This window comes from Thermobia domestica, chromosome 5 (genome assembly GCF_964235325.1).
Source record: "Thermobia domestica chromosome 5, izTheDome1.hap1.1, whole genome shotgun sequence".
In the NCBI taxonomy this organism is placed as follows: Eukaryota; Metazoa; Arthropoda; class Insecta; order Zygentoma; family Lepismatidae; genus Thermobia; species Thermobia domestica.
The window spans coordinates 21,317,357-21,331,768 of NC_137458.1; the positions used below are offsets into that span (position 1 = coordinate 21,317,357).

A 14,412-nucleotide genomic window follows, 5' to 3' on the forward strand; every position below is an offset into this window, starting at 1 on the left:
TGCATCAGAATCAACAAAGATAATTATATTAGTTCGTTCGTTAATTGCCACTTGCTTTCGTTTGTCTGTATTGATGACATATAGGGCGGTTGGCAAGAAATTCCTCTGCGTAGTAAAACATAATTTTATTTTCTTGAGTACGGTAATACGCTGGAATTATGTATACGCAGCGTATGTTTTAAGAACACTATGTTAATTGAAATTTCGAGTGACTCTGGGAAAGACTTCATTCCATCCGTTTGTAAAGTATATATTCTTAATTTTGCGATGATCACGTGTGTTTGGAAAACAACAAGAACAAAGTCTGGCATACCAAAATATGGACTGTTATAGCGCGTAATAATATTGAATTTGAAGTGACTTTCAGTTACGTGTTGTTGTATACATTGATATGTATGAAATTCAATAGGCACGTGAGGATTTTTTTAAGGATAATTGCCTTGATTTGTAAGGTGTATTTTTCTCGTGTTACACTATTGTTATTCTAAGTTCCATACTCTTAATAGCAAGTTTCCCTGCATGAGCTAGTTTACTATCATTGAATGTTTCGTTATTCTTCTTGGGTTTCCATCGGTAGAAAACTATGTTATTGTTTGCACTTCGCTTAAATATTACTTGCAGTCCTTCCTTCCACATAATTTCCTTCTAATTACTGAAAAACCCAAACAGTAATTGCAGTGAAAATAACACCGTATCTTCTTTCCGCGGAAATTTGAATGCTGGGATCACCGTTCTTATAATATTCCTCCTTAGGCTTGGACAACGACGATTATAAACATAATTCCTGGACAATCAATAACTGTACCATGTTTTCTAATTTCCACATGCGAAAACAGATACGGGACAAAGTAGAAAAATGAAATGAAATCTTTCAGTTTTACGTCTCACGTTTTTTGCCGGCTAGGCTAAAGGAGACGGTGATGAGAAATGAATGAAATGGTGGAATGAAGAAAGTGGGAAGAAACGGGAGAATCCCGAGAAAATCCACGCATACCGTGTTTGTCCACCACAAAATACACTTGGTGAGAGCTGGGATCGAACCAAGGACCCCGCGCATCAGAGGTGAACGCTCTATCACTGAACCACGCGGCCCACGGGGCAAAGTTATCAACGAGTTTGATATTGCTCCTTCAATAAAAGTTCACTTGCATCTCTCCTATTACTTCATATTGAATATAAAGGTCTGCATTATATAGATGAATAAAGTCATCGCCAATGTTAATATCGAAATCAGTGTCCTTGTTTGATTAGTTTAGGTTATTAAACGTTCGTTGATTGGGTGGAAGCGATTGCAGTTTATAAATTTCAAAAGCCTTCATGTTCTGGTTATTTTATATTTTTGGCTCATTGCTCTTAATCATCATCAATATTACCCTTGTTGTTGCGTCTCCAAAGGAATCAAACTCAGTGTTTCATCGCTCTAATCTTAATGTTACATAGTGTATATGTCTGTTGTGAATCGGAAAGAATAATGGAAAATGTGTCTTGTGTACAATAGGTTTAAAAAAAATTCTGTGAGAGGTTTAACCTTAGCGATGATGTTAGTTTGTGTGTGTATTTATCTCTTGATACGAGCATTCCTCGAGCTATGTTACAGTGAACATTCAAAGTTTCAGTGCCTAGGATTTTAGTTAGATACTGTCCCAGATGTACTTTTCTGGAGCAAGTTCTCCATCATTCTTAAAAGATGAGGAAAAGTAAGGAGAAAAAATCGTAACACTTACTCGAAGAATTAAACATACGAACATAAAATTAACAAACTTTATGAACTGTTCGGTTATTTCTTACGCTACTACAGGTTTTGTTCAGTGTAAAGTGTTTTGAGCTCCTTCCTGGCTAAACGGTTAACGTACGCGCCTTTGGCGTGGGGGACCCGGGTTCGATTCCCAGCGGGAGCTAATATGGTTCGGATTCCACGTTAATCAGTAAATCCCGTCTCATATAGCCTCTCTGCTGAAAGGGACATTCAACTCAAAATCAACTCAACTGCAAATGTTTTCTTTTTATTTCATACTAGGCTTTCTGCTCTCCACTCAGATACGATGAATTTGCGATCTATATTATAAAAGAGAACGTACAAATCCTTTGTTCCCTCATCACGCTAATACGGCTGAACCAATTTCTTTTATTTTTGGGGGGTTATTAGGATTTGGACCCTAGATGGTTTTTATCATATCACTTTAATTTTTAATTACCAGTGTCTTGAGATAATTGACCATTCAAGTGTCCATAACGTACAAATCCTTTGTTAGTTCATCATAGGTAAAAATAAACGTATTTATATGCAACCCGCATGACCGTGTCACTCGGCGGGTTAACATAAATGACAGGCGCTATAATGTTAACATTTACTGCAATTTGAAAGCGAAAAAGTAAAAATTATCTAAGTAACAAAGTTTATTGCGTTCCGGGGTGACCGCAGCGAAGCGGGGCGGGTTAACATAAATGACAGGCGATATAATGTTAACATTTACTGCAATCTTCTATGGTTTTTATCATATCACTTGAAAGCGAAAAAGTAAAAATTATCTAAGTAACAAAGTTTATTGCGTTCCGGGGTGACCGCAGCGAAGCGGGGTGAACGCTGCTAGTTAGTAATAATTGGAAATTACATCTCTTGCAATATATAAATATTTCTCGCCTAAGTACGTTCCTTCTACGCCACAACAATTGATGTAAAACAGGTTGAATCTATGAAATGATTTGGATTTTTATGATGTTAATAATAAGAAAGTGATAATAGAATGCAATAAAAATTACCTAAATAATAACATTTGATGGAAATAATTAATTAGTCAAATAATAATCATATCTTCATAGAACCTTATTGGCTCTTCTAGACATACAAGAAGGGATTTTAATTAGTTAACAGTTTGGAGGAAACTCAAAGAACTTATTAGCATGAGTGGTTAACACTTTGGATTTCTAAGCAGAAGAGCCGAGTTCGAATCCCGGCGGTTCTAAACTTTTAACATGTTTTAGTTTCAATTTCAATCCATACTCAGTGTGGTAAGAAAGATCTCCTGTGTAGAAGGAAAGAGATGTTGGAATTCGGAGTTGAAGAAGGATCATGCATGGAGACAAAGATTTACAAACTTATTTCCTTCATTTGAGCTAGGTTTGATGTTTTCATTTTATTTCAGTTATTTTCGAACTCATGTCAGTTTTTTTTCTATCTTTTCATACGCAGTATCTAGTGTAATAATACGTTATACACACAACGAGTTATAATGTATTTGATGTATAGAACTCATTGAACGAAACTTTCCAAACAATAGGGAAGAATTTTGAAGTGGAGATTTTAGTTTTGTTCTTTAATTGCACAGCAAAAGCCTATTTTAGTGTTCTACAGGCTTACCAACTGCTTGAAATGTTACATATAAGTTGTGTTGCATCTATTTGGACGTTTGTGATAGCATAAAAAAAGACTGCATCCAAGTTAATGCAGTTCTGGCAGTTAGGGTTAAACTACGTTTGTCGCTGACTGTAAAAATGGGGTTCAGCCACTTTTGTCACTGACTGTACAAACTCTCATTCTATTGCAATAAATCATAGTTAATTTTACTCTTCATATATGTTTTTAATTCATGTTAGTGTTTGAATTGTCCAACTAAGTCTCAACTATTGCTTAGTATTCTTATTTTCACTTCCTTAACTCCAGAGACTTAACGTCTTCAGAATGTCAGTTGTAAGGTTGCAGGTATGGCGCAGACTGTTCAACACATACTACTATTATTAAACTTCCAAACTATGCTATACATAAGTGTCGGAAGTTTTATAGAACGGCTATGTCCTTCTGTCCGTCTATCTGTTGGCAGGTATCACAGCAGAAACGGTAAAAGATATATCGAGAAGTGGTTTTTCGTACAGTATAATGGATAAAGTGGAATTAGTGACAAGCATGTTTTATATATGGATTCAGTACTAGAAATATGTTTCACTACTGGTTTGATTCCTCTATTGGAGTTACAGGTGTTTGACATCAATTACCACATCCGGTTTTAATGGCATTCTCCATAGAGCTAAAATGGTAAGAGATATTGGATAATGTCTTTTTCAAATGGATTTAGCGTTCGAAGAACAGGTTCTATCTTTGATCTTATTTCTCTATTGCAACCTGCAGGTACAGATGTACTACTTTTAAGTTTCAGTATTAAATTCATAGTTTGGAAGTCTACTGTAGTTTTATATTGTGAAACGAAACTAACTTATTATTAATGCAACCATTTACTTCCAGATCAAAAAGAATCACCGAACGTACTGTTACATAGACGCATGGGACACCAGAAGCAGCAACTGGATGCGCTATGTGAACTGTGCTCGTCACGAAGAAGAACAGAATGTGATCGCCTTCCAATATAAAGGGAATATCTACTACAGAACGTTTCGTTTTGTTCCTGCGCATGTTGAGCTTTTGGTGTGGTACGGGGATGAATTTGGAAAGGAGTTGGGCATTAATCCTGATAATTTTCATAAACCATTGCGCCTACAGAAACCTTTAAACTCAGGTATGACGATTAACTATATTTTTGAAAGTACCATAGCGATTTTTCAACAGTGGCTGGGTATAGTACAGCCATAAACAAAATCTTGGGCTCTTCTGCCAATAGGCAAGTGTTGATACGACAATAAAGTAGTATCTAGAGTCAGATAAAAAATGGGAGATGTCACAGCCGTACATCTTATTATTGTATTTTTCTTTCTTTTTTTTTTTCTTTAACTGAATATTATGTGACTGTTGTTGATGGTTAATCATATTTAATTCTGCTATGGGATGTTAAAAGGACGGCCGATCTCCCCTTCTTAATTGAGAAGTTACCAATTGTTCATATTATATATATGTATGTTTCGTTATTTCGTCTGTTTAATATATGTGTTTTTTGCATTCTTAAATCCCAATGATAGAATATTCTTAATGGAAAATTCCTATTAACATTGGATATCGTAGGAGAGACTTCAAGGGTGAGGCAAAGTCAAAGGGGTAATTCAGAACAGGATATGAAAGATTTTTGGAGATGTTTGTTAAGAAATCGTCACCAGGCCTTACACGTGATGAGGACTTAAGCACTGAATATCAATGTGTCAATTTTTTAAAATATAACAAAAAAAAATGTGTACGAAAAGGAAAAATACTTAGAGTCTATGTGCGCACGCAGCTATAGTGTTGGGTGCACAAAAGGGTGTATATGAGAGTTAACATTGATGACCAAAGTACAAAACAGTCATAAGATCTGACGTAAGTTGCAGAAACTTGTCACGTTTTTAGCATGTACTATAAATGTGATGTGTCTCCAAAAACTTATGTAACTTCGTAGACACTCGTCGAACTATATACCTCGGGAGTCCGTCGGTCAGTCTCTTTTTCGGCATTTGTAACTCCAAATTAACCGATTGACTTCAACTGTAACTTTACTTTTTCTTTCTAACAATAAACTGAGCAAAATAATTCGTCTCTATTATTCAAAGTGTACTTGCATCCCCGGATCTATCTGCAGCTAAAGTTTAAGAGAGACTTCATATGTTTGTTGTTTATTCACGTGTGACCGCTCGCATACTATTAATCCTGAAGTTGAAATTATAAAGTACGTTCCGCTCGCGTACTGGAGCTGCGACAAAAGCATTATTTTCTATGGCTTTTTAAAGCTTCTCCTCTAAATGATGGTATCATGATCTATTTTTACATACAAATATATTGCGATTAGAATCAAAGCATATCTCTTTTATGATGTTCTCGTCTTGTGACCAAATCGTTAAATAATAGCAGCGCGGTAGGCTTTTCAATTAAGTTTATCAGAAATTCTTCAATTGTGATCTTTTTAACGTGTTTTTTTTTTTATAAAGCAATGTACGAAGGAAAAACACATTCGCGCTTGAGAAACGCGGAACGACAAGTGAAATAGCTTCTGTGACAAAATAGTACTGCTCGTAACCAAATAATGGTGGAGATTTTGAATTTATATTTTATTTTCTTATGAACGTCTCTGGCATGAAATTGAAAGGGATGACTAGAGATTAGTATTTTATTTGTAAAGAAGAATCTTATTTATAATGAAAATTATTTCCAGAAAAAAATGGAAGCTAATGCTAACAACACATCAAATAAGTAAAATCCATCTGATCAATCATATGGACTGTAATGGCACAAAACTTAATTTAGTTGCCAGTTGTAAATCTCTTCCTGGCTTTTATAATTACAAAAATTTAGAACTACTTTTTTTTTAAAAAAAAAAAAAATCTCTTCATTCTTCGTTTTCACTAACGAGTAACATTTATTTTTAAGGCGTTCAATAATTTGTACGAGGGTAAGTCAATACGTATCTGTAATCAATCTGACGGGGCGAGATCGGGATTGTATGCAGTATAATCCAACAGCTCGAAATGCAGCGTCTGAACAGTTTGAGCGGTGTGAGAGGCGGTATGTGAACACACATTGAGTTGCAATAGAGAAACACCTTCCGACAATCGATGTCTGCATTTATTATGAACTTGCTTACCAGCATATCACTGTGCTGTACCTTTTACTGTTTATTGTTGACCCCTTTTCCAGATAATGTTCCAGGATTGTCCCTTGTAAGTCTGAAACACTGTAAGCTTCAGTTTCCCTGCAGAAGGTGATCTTCCATTTAAAGCTGATCAGAGTTCAGTTTAATCATTAAAGATAACGATCACGCGTTCTCATCTAAATGAAACAATATTAGTAAGACACAATATTAGTTAGTGAGAAACAATATTAGATCATGTTTCAGTGACCCCATTTATTGGAATTTTCAATTCTTGTGACTCTAACGCTGACATAAATGAAGAAGTAACGTTGAGAAAGGGGAGAGGCTGTAGGTTATCCAAGCTAAATAGTTCTTGCGCTCTTTTACATTGAGCGTGGTCACGCGTTCTAACCTTGTAGAGGCCTTAATTTTAACGTAGTGGTTCGAAGCTAAGTGTACCACAATGTGTAAGAGTTATCATCAAGAACTTACAGATTCGTTAAAGTGTCAATATATACGAGGGACAGCCGAAAGTTCTTAGATACTTCTTGAAAAATCAACTTACTAATACCTTTTAGTTTCCTAAAATTTTACCCCAATCATTAATACACCCTAAAAACCTTAAGTCAAATATTTTTAAAAATTTGTTTTTAATTTAATATCAGAAATTTCATTATTATACGCTCTTCTTTTACGGATAGCCTTTTCACTTGTTTCAATCCGGTGTCCTCAAAGCTTTTTCTTTACTTTTGCGAAGAAGGCAAAGTGGCACGGAGCTAGGTCTGAAGAAAAAGCCGGGTGCAGTCGAATACGAACTCTACTTTCCTGTAGAAACTTCGCAGCTTTCAATGCTGTGTGTGGCTGGCATTGTTAGGATGAAGATAAAAGTAAGGCAGGTGGAGACTTTAGGTGGACAAATCTCCAAGTTTCAAAGACATCCGAAAGGAAATATTTGAAGTACCACTTTGATGCCACTGTATGTCGATCATCTAAGTGTATAGTTGCTACAAGTCCGGTCTTAGAGAAAAAAAGATGCCAGCATAACTTTACTCACGCTCTATGCTTGTTTAGCTTTAGAAGGTGGTTTCATTTTGAAAACACCATACTGTCGACTGGCGTTTAGTTTCAGGACTATAGTTGTAAATGCACGTTTCGTCACCTGTATGAATGTCTTTATTTTGTTACTGAGAAAAGCTAAGCATACAGCGACACCACTCCACGTGTTTACCTTTTTGCTCAGGAGTAAGCGCGTATGGATCCCAGCAACTGCTACGCTTGTAAAGACCAAGATCATATTTTATTATGGACTGAGTTGCAGTTAATCCAATCATCATAGTTAACTGAATTTCTTCGTATGTGATATCGCGATACTCTTTCAAAGATTTCCTAATGCTGTAGCATTTTCATCCGTAATTATGGTCCTAGGACCACCAAGGCGAGGCTGATGTGAAGGGAGAGAGTCCCCTAGACACTTTTCTAAAGGGGTATGGCACTATTCTTGCGTTAAACCGTGCTTAAAATGGTAAAAGTCTATTGTACGCTAATCACATCACTCGAGCTCTATTGTTGCCAACTGATAGGTTTAAACTAATCTACACTTCCAGCCCTCTAATTTCCAAACAAGAAACTTGCAGCCTTGTATATATCTTTCACCAGTAGACAGCATACGATTTTAACCATGATACCTTTCAGTAGGCGCGTTATTTGAATTTTAGTATCTAAAATATTTCGACATGCTCCTCGTACAATTCACATATAAACTCTAGTAGAGCGTAATATGGAGTTAATATTGACTGCACCAAAGATCTAAAATGTGAAAGGAGCCAAAGGCATATGTATTTAAAACAAATCTATCACTTGAGCTGATTGGGAATTTGCTTTTGTAATAAAAAGATTGGCAATTCAATTTTGCCTTGCTTGCTTCTACCTTATCAATTGTTATTTTTCCAATTGGAATGTTATATTTTATGCGTGTCGTTTTTCGGAGTTCTATTTCAATTGTTCACATAAGGCTCTCTACTATTCACTCAGAAAGATGGTTATATAGTTTCAGTGGCTTATTTACGATTTTGTTTGGGGGGCTTAAGCCCGGAAGCCCCCCACCTAAATACACCACTGTATAGTTTATATATTCAACTGATTTTACTAACGCGTTCGCATATAATAATAAAGATATTAGCTGAAATGCCCGTTATGATTTCTTATTATTCGCGTGGATGATCCACGCCTTAATTTGAATCTTTTTTTTTTTTTTTGAGAAAGCAGCTTAACCACAAGGGGAATTCGCTGATGACGGTGGATAGCTTCACTAGAAGAATGAATATTGAATATTGCCTTTTACCTTTAATTTGTATGTTTATTTATTTATTACTTACTAGCTGAAATACCTGTTCTTCGCACTGGAAATATTTAAAATATCTGAATCCCTATTTTCGTAGAATAGTTATTTCAATGAAAATTTAATGAAAAATACATAAGATATTCCATTTTTGACATAAATATTGAAATATCCTGTCTCCATAAAATATGCCTTTAATGAAATTGATACGATTAAAAATCAGCTTAAAGTAAGTGCTAACTACGATGAATTCGACAAAAATTTCAATAATTTTTTAGCCATTTATTTATCTCCTCCACCCCCTCATACTCTGCCGATGGTGTTGGACTTAAACGCCATTTGGAGCCTCACTATTCATTTCAGTGACATCGAGATCTATGGATTGCACACTAATATCGGTCTTTTTTATATTTATATGACAACCCCTTCTCACCACTCCAAGGGCACTAATGGGAGTTGTGCCTACAATTAGATAGTATACACAGTGTCGACAATCCACTTAGGGATCTCGAAAACTATGGATTAGATACTAATATCGATCATTCTTGATTATTTTTTTCATGTCACCATTTCTCTTCCCTTCGCACCAGGTGTACTAATGGGGCTGAACTTGGACTTAAATTGCGTCGGAATTGTTCCTATTCATCTCAGCAACACCGAAAACTATGGACTCTAAACTAAAATCGGTCGTTTTCGATCATTTTATATATTACTCCCTTCCACTCTCCTTAGGTGTGCTAAGGAGTTTTATGTCTACTTGAGGCTGAACTTAAACGTAATCGGAACTGCTACCAACGAACTTAGGGCCCAGAAAGCTATGGATCCCAATATATACCAATATAAGTCATTTTCAATTATTTTTACACGTCACAATTATACACACTCCTTCAGGATGCTAATGGTGTCTGAACTTGAACTTAAATGGCATGTGCAGCGTTACTCTTTATCTCCGTAATCTATTAATTTGACACTATTTTCTGTTTAAAACATTTACTCTTTTGGAGTTTTTCTTCCAATATAGAAGCCAATTCCACTCCATCTATATGATAAGTGCTTTAGTTCGGAATCCTAATCCTAACAGGTGATTAGCTTTGACCTTACAGACACGCTGACATAACAAATTAATCTTTTCGAGAAATACTTTTTTAAAAAGGAATTTCACTGCTGATAAGCGTTACATGTATGAACTATGTTTTTAGACATCAGTCTGTTATAGTATAGGAAGATAGTTAAAAGTCATTGATCATCTGATATAAATAAATTATATATAAATTAAAAACAAAATTTTGATTTTTAATTGATTTTAGATCACATTGAATGTGTATTCTGCATAATTTTAGACAGCAATATTACTTAGTTATTGATCCATTCTATGTCATTAAATTTAATATTTAATTTAGAATAAAAAATAAGTGTTTTAAATCTTATTGTACTTGATAATATTACCTAGCATTAATAATTAAAAGAAGAAAGATAAAAATCAAGCTTTCCTCTTTAAATGTTTCTGATTAATTTTGTGAAATGTTCATAAGTGAGGAGAGTTTTCAAGTTTAAGCATAGATTTGAGTGATAACTAAAACTATTAATCTGTACTTTCAGGTTGCATCTTCAAGTGCAGCTACTGTTATTTAACATTTACTGCATGTGAATATTTACAAAGGCATTTACGATATCGACATGGAACTTCTAACACAGTTAAACAAATTCTCCCACCATCTCAGAAATTAGAAAATAATACTTCGCTCGTTAATAGAGAAACAATTGAATATAGTTGTGATTTCTCTTCTGATAAACGATTTTATAAAGCAAGAAATATAAATGATTTACACAAAAATGAAATAAAAAATATAATGGCGATTGAATCTAATTCTAAATTTGAAACTAGATTAGACAAAAACAATTCTTCCACTTCTTTAGATATTAGAACACATAAGGGATTAACAGAAGGCACTATTAACACATACAATATATTTTGTCATGAAAATTATACAAAGGAAAATAACAGTCGTAAATCTTCCAATATACAATTTGGTAACCAAACCGATAATAATTACCGATATCTAGAGGGTGATAGCTTAGAATTTCACGGTGTTGCCGGAATTAATAAATTCGATTACATCGAATTTACGAAAAATGAAAAAAGTTTCAACTTTGAACATTTTAAGAAAACGAGTTTTCGTACCCCTAATCGTAAAAATTCGCACACATGTGACAATTGTGAAACGAAATTCAATCAGACTAGTCATCTTGAACTGGACCTTCCTACCCAAACAGGTGAAAAATCGTATAAATACGACTATTGTGAGAAGAAATTCAATCAGAGTAGTAACCTTCAAGTGCAGCTTCATACTCACACAGGTGAAAAACCGTATACATGCGACTATTGTGAGAAGAAATTCAATAGAGGTAGTAACTTTCAAGTGCATCTTCGTACTCACACAGGTAAAAAACCGTATGCATGCGACTATTGTGAGAAGAAATTCAATCAGAGTAGTTACCTCCAAGTGCACCTTCGTACTCACACAGGCGAAAAACCGTATACATGCGACTATTGTGAGAAGAAATTCAATCAGAGTACTGACCTTCAACGGCACCTTCGTACTCACACAGGTGAAAAACCGTATACATGCGACTATTGTGAGAAGAAGTTCAATCAGAGTATTAACCTTCAACGGCACCTTCGTACTCACACAGGGGAAAAACCGTATACATGCGACTATTGTGAGAAGAAATTCAATCTTAGTAGCCACCTTCAAGTGCACCTTCGTACTCACACAGGTGAAAAACCGTATACATGCGACTATTGTGAGAAGAAATTCAATCTTAGTAGTAACCTTCGACGGCACCTTCGTACTCACACAGGTGAAAAACCGTATACATGCGACTATTGTGAGAAGAAATTCAATCTTAGTAGTAACCTTCAAGTGCACCTTCGTACTCACACAGGTGAAAAACGGTATAAATGCGACTATTGTGAGAAGAAATTCAGTCAGAGTAGTGACCTTCAACGGCACCTTCGTACTCACACAGGTGAAAAACCGTATACGTGCGACTATTGTAAGAAGAAATTCAATCAGAGTATTAACCTTCAACGGCACCTTCGTACTCACACAGGTGAAAAACCGTATACGTACGACTATTGTGAGAAGTAGTTCACTAGAGGTAGAGAAGACTAATGTAGCAAGAAATCCAATAAGAATATTCAAAGGTTGTGAATGAAACCTTACATGAAGGAATTTGTTCAGAATGTTAACCGACAATATAGACATTAAATCTACAGATGAAAAAAAACATTGTGACGAGTTCAAAACCAGTGTATAATATATTACGAATCTACTTACTTATCTAACCAAATGTGCTCTCATATATCAGTATATTTTGAAAGAGTTTCAATAAGACCGTCATTTGAATAAAACCGTTAATTTAGTTTTCAGTCTGGTATATATTACACTAATAACAGAGAATTTCTATAATAAAACAAGACTTTATACAGTGATCTACAGCTCTTGATATAACTTGATTTTTCTAAATATTCTTAACAATGTCTACTATAACCTAGTAATAGAATTGTGAGTGAAGTGATTGAATTTGTAGTATTTTTCACGTATTAATGATTTGTTCTATACTGTTCTGTTTTGTACAGTGTATTTCTTTAATCCTTTAAAATTATTGTTCAAACGCGCATTTAAAAAAAATCCCAAAGTTTAGTCTTGACAAACGCCTAGTAGAAAAAGAAGCGCTCTTTGTTTTCTAGGAATTTCACATTTCCTTCTAATATTGAAACTATAATATATGAGACGTGGGTCTACGTTTAACACGAATCCGAGTACATACCTTCCCCACTGCTCCATAGGTGGTGTGTAACACTTTCTGTTTACGTGGTTTCAGATTGAATTCCCAGAGAAAGAACCCACGTAGCACAAGTACGTCCACGGAATGTCCGAGACTGAGCACGGGACATCCGGGACATCCCGGGATTATCCAAATGTGCTCCCGGGACATCCACAGGATTTCCGCGGGAGATCATGATGTCCGCTAATATCCCGGGATACGGGATATTCAACGGGACCACGAAGGGATGTCTATTGGTTTTCCCTCGGACCTCCTGTCCCATCTGCGACGTCCCGTGGACATCCTACATGGGAATCCTGCAGAACGTCCCATGCAGGACGTCCATGGGATGTCTTCTCATTGTCCCGTTAATCCCGGGAACCGAATGGGATGTTTGGGATCATAATGGGACATCCCAGGGACGTAGTGTGCTATGTGGGAACATTAAACACATCACAATTGTTTGATTCCACCTAAAGTTATAGGTCCACATCTCATAAGCTTAAGTATAGAAAAGAAAAACTAATCTTCAACGAACAAACAAACAAATTGAAACATAAGTATATGTTATCACTGACTAGTTTCCAATCTCATACATGTAAGTAAAAGAAATGTATAATTAGAAAGCTTTAGCACAGCAACATTGTATATACTATGTACACATATAAGAAGATTCTTAATTTAATAATAAACGATTCCTCACAATGTTATCTACTGATCATTTTAACATTTGTATATGTTAGTTTTAATCGTAGATTTAATTAATGGAGCCTTATAGAAAATTAAATCACAAATACTGTGTTCATGATATTATGTCGTTGAAACTAAGATTTCATTTTTAACCAAGATACTTGTTCAATTCGGGAAATCAGTAGATGGCTAGAGCAGTAGCGTAGCCAGGATGTATGTTTGGGGGGGGGCAAGTGCTGTTATAGGTACATATAGAAAAACTACAAACAAAAAATATATAAACATATAAATATATAAAAATTACAAACATCAAAGTACCAAAGTACATTGTCGGACCTCTTTTTTGTGGGGGCGGCCCCTCCGGGCCCCCCTTCCCTACGTCACTGGGCTAGAGAGTAATTTCACGCTTATACACTGTATAAGGCCTAAGACATATTCTTTGATTAATTTATAACTGTTCAGTAGTTTAGTGTCTATATAAAAATAGATTTTACCAACGAATATTACAAATATTAAAATTCATAAATAGAGAAATGCTACTATTTTAATTTTATAGATAATACAGTACTTCCTAAGATGGGCTACGCTTTTAAACTACTAGAATTTTAAATATATTAAGTATGTTGCAACTGCACAAAATAAAATTTAAAATATCTCTAGAGCAGTTGATTGGTTCTTAATACTAGGTTAGTAATGACAATATTTGTTAGTTAAGGTTTCAAATTCGTCTTGTCACTACATCATTACTCGTTTTATCATAATAATTTATTTTCCTTTCATTCATTTAGCCTGTAGAGTATACAAAGATGTAAAACTATTTTTAAAATTAAATAATTATAATAATAACAGTTATTAATATGATTTTATTTTTCAATAAAGATAGTGTATTGTTTGTGGAAATGAATTGATTAAAGATCGTTGTTCTTCGCAGCTATTCCTAGGACTACTGTGATGGTGACACATCCTGCTCGTTACCATAGTAATCCACTATAGTTTTTTTCTTTTTCTATTTGACAAACGCTAGAAATACTAAAGAGAAAATGGTATATGTAACATTACGAAAAGTAAATT

The 14,412-nt window shown here is 34.9% G+C and overlaps 1 protein-coding gene across 2 annotated transcripts in view; it reads left to right on the forward strand.

Annotated features, from left to right (window-relative positions):
* LOC145685784 (uncharacterized) overlaps positions 1-14,148 on the forward strand; it is a 61,331-nt gene extending 47,183 nt beyond the window's left edge. For both annotated transcript variants that reach the window (XM_081758312.1, XM_081758313.1), the window contains exons 8-9: positions 4,238-4,508; positions 10,420-14,148. In XM_081758312.1, the coding sequence (XP_081614438.1) occupies positions 4,238-4,508; positions 10,420-11,972 (1,824 nt within the window). In that variant the 3' untranslated portion in view covers positions 11,973-14,148. The remainder of the gene's footprint in view (positions 1-4,237; positions 4,509-10,419) is intronic.
* The last annotated feature ends 264 nt before the right edge of the window (positions 14,149-14,412 follow it).